The sequence below is a fragment of the Dendrobium catenatum genome, unplaced genomic scaffold, assembly GCF_001605985.2.
Source record: "Dendrobium catenatum unplaced genomic scaffold, ASM160598v2 fragScaff_scaffold_898, whole genome shotgun sequence".
Taxonomy (NCBI): domain Eukaryota; kingdom Viridiplantae; phylum Streptophyta; class Magnoliopsida; order Asparagales; family Orchidaceae; genus Dendrobium; species Dendrobium catenatum.
In genome coordinates, this window is record NW_021319360.1 from 1647344 (window position 1) to 1655811 (window position 8468).

The 8468-nt window shown below is 33.6% G+C and overlaps 1 protein-coding gene across 1 annotated transcript; it reads left to right on the forward strand.

Moving 5' to 3' along the window:
* Nucleotides 1-6442: 6442 nt before the first annotated feature.
* LOC110110534 (gibberellin-regulated protein 6) lies at nt 6443-8468 on the forward strand. The gene is made up of 4 exons (XM_020842058.2): nt 6443-6696; nt 6805-6855; nt 6957-6990; nt 8015-8468. The coding sequence occupies exons 1-4, from the start codon at nt 6619-6621 to the stop codon at nt 8194-8196; spliced, it is 345 nt and encodes a 114-aa protein (XP_020697717.1). The 5' UTR covers nt 6443-6618; the 3' UTR covers nt 8197-8468.

The following is an 8468-nucleotide window of genomic DNA, read 5'->3' on the forward strand; positions in this document are numbered from 1 at the left end:
AGTATTTAAAAGAAAATATATGTCCACCATCCTATGCAGATATAACAGTCTCTAGCCAACTTCAGTAATAAACCAGCTCTAGCCAACTTCAGTAATAAACTAGTCTTTCTTATTCTTACACACATAATATTAAACATAATAATGACCAGTTATTTCTCATTCACATACATGTATTCATTCACAATGCTTATTTCATCAATATAATTATATCAAAAAAAAAAAAAAAGTATATCTAACTCCTATTCAAATAGTATAAAATATAATAGCTAATGTTTTAATCGGTGAAAATATAAAATCATCTAGTCAAAACGACAATAACATTCAATACTATAATATATCAAAAGCTGTACAATAGAAGTTCATTAAAAATATAAAAATGCAATAAATATCGATTTAAACAGATGGATAAATCCTAAAATCAAAATATTTGAAAATAAAGAGATCGAGGATAGAGGCCTCCTACAATGATCGGAATAATTTTAGTAAAAACGGTGAAAAGAACAGACAACCAATAGCATGCTTTCCTCTTTTCTCTTTCCCCTTCCCTTCTCCTCCTTTCTTTCCTTTCTCAGCAGCCAAATGAAAGAGAGGGGGAGAATGGATGAGTGGAGAATTTTATATTAAAAATATTTTTCAATGCTTAAAGTCACAACTCTCCAACTCGGTGTCATGGCGCCACTACTTCGAATTATTACACCCCAACACTGCACTACCCTAGAGCGTGACACTCAAAATCTTTGTGTCGTATTGCAGCAATTTGAAGATTTTGAACTTTTCAAATATATTCATTTAAGATTATTACATAACATCTCTCTCTTATCCTTCCTACTCTTAAGATTAATCCATATCTCTAGTGAGGTATTGATATTTTATTCATGGGCAACATAGATCCAACGTCTTCTAAGATATAATGAGCATAAATAATGCCTACGATAAAGAATTAAATCATAGAACATCTTAAAGATAGGTCATTATTGCACAATAAGTAAAGAAATGCTCATGTGACTTCTTAGTAGTTGTAGAACATGAGGGATCATCTTAGGAAGAAATTCAAGGGGATCTTTAAATACTTTCAACAAGTCACTCATCTAGCTCACCACTTGAGAGCGCTAATATGTCATCTTGCTTAGGCATTGATGTTGCCCTAACCTAATATGCTATTTAGCTTTTCAAAACAATGAAATATATCTCCCTAAAGAGAGAATCATTGAGACTCTTCTTGCTCATCATCAAGAAAAGCATCATACTGATCTTACAAACACCTTCTCAATTCAAATCATGGAGGCTCAGTAACGACCAAAATTATAGATATGTGTGGATCTCCGAAAGGGTTCCACTCGTGTGGTTCGAATGCAAAGGGTACGATCACACTATCCCGTAGGACAAAATGGTCGTATGCCTTTACACTCGGAAGTCAAATCTAACTATTCAAGTTGATGATATTACCTTTCTCCTCCACATTGTTAAAGAATGCGCTTGAGTCAACAAATATGGTACTAGGGATATGAAAATCTGTACATAAAAAATCATAATAACTCAATTAACTTGAAAAATAACTAAATCAAAATTAAAAAAAAATAATTGAAATTTACATAAATTCTTATTTATGGACTAAGATTGATGAATATTAGAGTGTCGCCTTGATAATTTCTGTAAAGAGTGTAATTTGTAATTAAGTACATAATCTTACAACTCCACAAACAACTGGTTGTCATTGATAGAGGAATTTGATAGAGTTAATTTTTCTATTGTTATCTTAGTAAGTCTTTTTTGATAAGCTATCGTTGTTCAACTTCTCTAAAAAAATTATTCTTCTAACTCATCACCTTATTCTCAAAACCCTCCATCTTAATCTATTTCGAAGAAAAAATTGATGCATTCCCTTAAATCCCTTATTGCAACCATGTTTTAAAAGTTGATATGAAGTTCCACTTTACTCTTGCTAACAGTGGAAGTTGGCAAGAAAATTCAATATCACTTTAAATGAGATCAAATAAAAATTTTAAAAATTAATTCAAAGAGTGCAAAAGATGCACTACCTTTGACTTGACCAAATATTGACTTCACACTCCATAGCTGACTTAATTAAAAAAAAAAAAAAAAACTTCTTGGTCAAAAGCTAACATCACCATCTAAGGACAGCTTCAAAAATACATGACTTCTGACTTCCAAACAAAGCTACGATTTTAAAGTGAAGAAGCACCTGTTTTTCCCAAAGGCAAACTTCGTAATGAATTCTAACCTCACAAGTATGAGTCATGTACATAAATAGAATAATCAGGAGTAAGATATAAACTTAGTTTGCAAGACGTTTCATCTATGCAAAACATAGAAAGCTCAAAAGCAATATTATATCAAGAGAACTATGACTGAGGTGCATGTAGTAATATCTTGAAAATAAACTACAAATCTCACATTTGTAAACATTGACATTGATGTTTCAACTAGATTTTTTTTTAACCAAAACAAAATATATATTCATAGTAAAAGATACACCACAAGACCACAGCAGGGTCACATCAGGAGAATTACAATCGGGGAAATACAAAAAGCAATAGGTTAAAAATAATCTGAGGGAAACACAGACCAAACCAGAAATAATAGGACTCAGACCGACACCTAGTTTTCAGGGAGGGGCCATCCAAGGAGGACCAAATAAACTGCCAGGAAACCAAGCCGACAAGAAACCAAACACACTGAGCCACCAAGGTTGCCAACCAAACCCTAGCCATTCAAGGCGCATGCAGTAAAACTGTTTCATCATAGTCCTGTTCCAAATCCATTTCAGCAAAACAACCAAAGCAACACCACAACCACAAAACTTCCAAAAGGGAAATTAATGTCTTCTTAGATTTCCATTTATGATGCCTAACGTAATTATTGAGCGAGCAAGTTTCCAAATTGCTTTTAATAATATCCTCCCCTCTAGCAGACGACATGTCATCATGTAACCAATCACATTGCCATCGAACACTATCTCTAGCAAAATGGGCTAACATATTAGCATTCGAGATAAAAGAAATAGGCACTTCCACCAGAGGCACCATGCCTCCTGCCTCCCCTAAATCAGCCAAGGATTCATCACCACAATCAACTAAAGAGACAGAATTATCATCTAACAACTCCGCACCATCAGCATAAAAGACTAGCTCAAAGATTCACACAACAATTAATATCATTCAAGGCCACTCGTTAAGGAGCCACAGTCAGAGAAATCTCACCCTCAATAGCACCATAAACCATCAATCCACCATTAACAACTAGTGAGTTACTAGAGCAAGCCGCAGCATAAGAAACAGGGGCTGCAGGGGAGAGGATTGAGCTAGACGGATTGGAAACAAAAATCGTGCCGACCAAACTAGAGATAGGATTAGGATTTAAGCAAACTCCATCAGCACCAACAACATCAGCACCAATAGAATTAACGAGCAAGGAAGTAGAAGACATAGCCACACGACTCTCGTTGATATTAATTGGATTCAAAGGCAGTAAATCAACAAGAGACGACCCAACCATGTTGGGACTAGGATTGGTAAGATCATTATCACCTAAAATCCCACCAGCCACCGGAATCTTAATTTCCTCATTAAATCGTAAAACATGTTTAGAAATAGAAGAAGCAACAACCATGCCAATATCAAGTGAAGGCCGACAATCACCAAAAGAATGACAAAGATGCTTACATTTAGCATAAAAGAGAGGAAAATTCTCCATAATAACTTATTGAAAATACCCTAATTTCTCCGAACCTAGCCAAATTTTGTCCAAAATTTTTTGAGTAATATCGATTTCCACCAACACACGGGCGAGACCCCAACATAGTGGCGTTATCCACTTTCAGAGGATTACCAAAGAGAAGCCCCAAACCATGCAATATACGAGGGGAAAAAAATAAGGCCGCAAATTAGGGAATGAAATCCAGATTGGGATAATGGGAGACTCATCACCAATGTCATCAAAAGGAGACCATTTGGTCACCTTCATGAAGCAATTGAAAACCAAATAAGACTTATGACAAAATATCCTATTATAGTCAAGATCATTCTCCAGCTTAATGAGCACATGAGATTGATCCAACTAGGTAACAGAGAAAACACCATTTAACCTAAGGTTGAAAAAAAAATTCGTATTAAAGCGAGAGAAGGTAGCCCCAAAGGAAAGAAGCCAACAAACGAAAATTTAAAAGGTTCGGCTAGAGCATAAAATTCCTCTTCTGAAAGCAACAGAGCAAGAACTCCACGAAAAGAAGACCGTTTAAGGCCGGGAAATCTATCTGGAATAGAAGATCTAGATAAAACTTTCAAGAATGAATGGGACTTAGTTGATCCATCAAAGAAATCAGGATCGGCCTATCAAAAAAGTTCTACTAGTTCAAATACTATAGAAAATGTCAATAATAAAAATATTCATCTTTAACCTTTATTTATAAGAATCCATAGGCTACAAAAAATATTACATCAAAATGACTTCTAATATAGACTTATTTAGCTTGATGAATGACTTCATCTCCTATTTTTAGTACTAAGCAAAAAAAAAAATTATATATATAAATATGGGATTCGAGCCCAGGTGAGATTAGCGGAATTTCTTCCGTCAACCACTCGGCCCTAGATCCGATCTCTACTAACCAAATAGACGAGGGCAAATCTGCTGAGTGTTATTCTTTGCCATATATAGAGTCCAACTAATTTGAAAATGTATTTATTAGTTCACTTTATATTTCTTATGCAATTGAATCTTTTAAAATTAATAAAATGTACATCAAATATCTATTAGTTGGTCATAAGCATCAAATATCAATTCAAATTTCCACTTTTCCTAAACATTCAACAATGTATATGGCCAGTTACATAATTTTAAAATTAAAAATTATAGCACTTTCACTAATATAAATGAATCCAAATTAAATTTTATGTAAATTTTTGTAGGAGTTAAGTTCACTCTTTTTACGGTTATGCCACTGGTTTCCCAATTTATTACCCTTCTGACAACTTCTTGTTCGACTTGTAATTTGCAGAGTGTGGGTACGATCTGTGTAGTTTTGACCATGACTTCCATTATGTCGTGTAGGGTTTTGGTTTAGAGCCTCAACTTGCTTGCACGATTAGCGCTAGTTAAGTCAGTGTAGACCTTTGAGGAACTCTTACAGAAGAATCTAATCAACATAGAAGACAGAGCGTCGTTATTTTAGAAAATATACACACAAATTAGATAAAGAAGAACAGGATGAATGTCATTGCAAATGACTGATTATTTTATCAATAAATGAGAAACTTGCAATACTATTTTTATCTCAGAAAAAAAAAAAATATATGAGGATATTATAATTAAATTTTGATTAAGATAAGATTTAAAATTTATCTTATACATTACATTTATTTGGAAATAACTTTAAAATTTTAAATTTATTTTAACTTAATTTTTTTTCTCCCTTTACTTATCTGGAAAGTCAAGCATGATTTTTTTAATAAATGTAAACTTTTCACTTTCACTTTTAGGGGCTCTTTAGTTGGCTGTAAAATTAATATAGTATATAATAAATGCAATTCAAAATAAATATATTGTAAAATAAGTATTTTGAGGCTATTTAGTTGTTTATAAAATAAATATAGCAGAACTTTTTTTTTTTTAATTGGATGTATGCGTAATAAAGTAAACTCAGAGTAAAGGAAAAAAAAATGATTTCAACAAAAGAAGATTGCTTATAAATCTCTAATATATTATAAACATCATTTTTACAGTAAAAAAAAAAAAGTTTGAAGTTCTGTATTTCTAAATTATCCAATCTCAGTGCAATGCCGATGAACATTAGCAAATCAAAGCTTCCACATTAGCAAATCAAAGCTAAGATCATATTAGAGCAGTACGAGATCCTAAAGTTTTGTAAATTTACGGGATTTGACTGGAGAAGCACGCAAAAGGGAGAAAGAAAGTTACCTTCAATGCGAGCGAGCTCCCGTAAGATGTCGTACCTTCCGATCTGACAGGAAGGGAACGTCGTCAAGGAGTGAAGTCGAATAGCTAGAAAGAGCCAAAGAAGCTATTGGTACCGAAGTCTACGACGACGACGGAGGAAGAAACAATGATGGGTGTCCAGCGGGATTTAGCAGAAGAAACAATATTGGTCCTGCGACAATGTAGGAAGAACGATGATGGGTTCCCATGGGCTTCTCTTGCTCGCCCACAAGAATTTCTTTCTCGCCGATTTTAAGCGGGGCTTACTTAACGCGCGAAAAAATGAACAAAGGTAGGAGTTAGGAATACATTGAGAATTTACTTTATTTTTGTGGCCAACCAAACACCACAGAGTTAAAAAGCAAAGCATTTATTATGCGTTGCATTTATTTTTTTTTAGTCCAACCAAATATCCCCTTATAGAGAGTAAAGAGAAAAGAGAATATATATTGAAACTGAGGGGGTAGATAGTGTAATTCCTTCGAAAAACGAGGGCTTTTTATGAGAGATCTGATTAACTAATACTTTATTGCTCTTTTTCAAGTCCCCAAATCCCATATATTTATATGCACCTGTTGCTTGCCCACCTTCTCATCTTCTCCATTTTTACCCCATTCATCTCTCTAAACTCTGCCTTGTTCCTCATCCAGCTCTTCAGCAGCAATGGCCATTGAAGCTAAGTTCCTTATTTTCTTCGTTGTAGCTCTCCTTGCCTTGTTGATGGCCGAATCCAACTCTCTGGTGAGTATCATCGACCACATTAGGCTTTTTACTAAAACAAAATTAGGATTTTGATGCATAATAGTGCGCTTTCTGATAAATCGGCCATTACCTTCTCTTACTTCGAAGGTTTGGACTAATGAGGCAAACGATGCTGCAGACCAATATTTTCCAAACAAGGTACAGTACTTTATATTTTAAAGAGCAATAATGCTCATGAGGACTTGTCGTGCCATCTGCAGCTACTGAATATTTATTTCTTCCTCTTCTATGGCTAATAGGCAAACAATGGACAAGGCAGTCTGAGGAGCTACCGTGAGTAACCCATCGAACTATCTTTTATTTGTTTTTTTTTTTTTTAATTTTCACTTGTTCATTTTTAAACTATAAAAGAAACAAATCAAAACCTCAAAAATATCATTTCAGGAGTGGTTTTTCTGTTATAGCAGAATTTCAATGTTGTTAAGTTAATCTACAAGCTCCTTATTTGGTTTGTAAAGTGGAGAAATTTAGGTTAGGGCTTTGTTTGGGGAGTTTTTATTGCTCCTCTTAAAGCAATATTTTAATACAAAAAATTACTTTAAGAAGTAGTCTGTTCCAAACGAAACCAAAGACTAAGATTTCATTTGGAACGAATTTATTACTATTTCTTTAAGCAACTTTCTAGCACAAAAATTTTTTATTTTTGTATTAGAAAGCTGCTTTAAGAAGCAATAAAAAAGCTGTCACAAATGAAATTTAAAATTGGGAAGTTTTTTAGTTTTTATTATTCATAAAGATGAGTTTTAAAATTCTTAAATTTATTTTAAAATATGTATAATATATGAATAACCAAATAATTATTATATTATAGGATATTCTCAGCTAATTTTTTTCTTATGAATTTGTGAGCAATATCTCATCAATTTTTTTCAACTTCAGATTTTCTTACTGCCAATTTTGGAAGATTATAATCTGTAAAAAGTACAAGTAAAGATTTACATTACAATTTTTTGTTAGTGATACTAATTAAATATCTTAAGCATTATCATTAAGTTTAGGGTTATAATACATTCTTAATGTGGAATTTGAATTATAAATTTATAAACTTCATGAAAAGACATCTCACTCTAATCTTCCAGGTACATTTATTAAGAACCTATCATAAAAACCTGAAGCCCCTTTCTTTTTTTAGGCTTCGTTTGGGATGGCTTTTTTACCCTTAAAATTTTTGAATTATAAATCTGCTTTAAGAAACAGGAAGAAGAAGTCTTACTTTGATGAATGCTCTCTATATATAAAACAATTTAAAACTAGAGCTGTTTCACCTCATGCTGAGACATTCTGCCATTTGTTCCAGAATGCCCCTCTCAGTGCAACAGGAGATGCTCGCAGACTCAATACAAGAAACCATGCCTCTTCTTTTGCAACAAGTGCTGCAGCAAGTGCCTATGTGTGCCTCCAGGATATTATGGCAACAAGGGGATCTGTCCCTGCTACAACAACTGGAAGACCAAGAGGGGTGGCCCAAAATGCCCCTAACTTCATCAAAATTCTATCCTAATTACCCACTTCTTATCTGACCTTTTGTTTGATTTATCTTCCTATTTTTAAGCACGATATGTACTACTTCCCTTAAATGCCCAACCAAACCTTAGCGCTTTTACTACGAGAAAATGTTTGGTGGGAGGCATTTCAAACTTGTTAGAATTGTGTTCTGTGGGACATGGAGATTTGTTTCCAATTTTATCTTTATCATGGCTAATATCATTCTATTCTTATTCGTGGTCCCTAATCCTTATCACTGTATTGGA

Excerpts from the sequence above, each read along its gene's own strand:
- LOC110110534 (XM_020842058.2), top strand. The coding sequence starts at position 6,619 with ATGGCCATTGAAGCTAAGTTCCTTATTTTCTTCGTTGTAGCTCTCCTT. Across the intron at positions 6,697-6,804 it reads TGGCCGAATCCAACTCTCTG|GTTTGGACTAATGAGGCAAA; the intron begins GTGAGTATCATC and ends CTTACTTCGAAG. Across the intron at positions 6,856-6,956 it reads ACCAATATTTTCCAAACAAG|GCAAACAATGGACAAGGCAG; the intron begins GTACAGTACTTT and ends TATGGCTAATAG.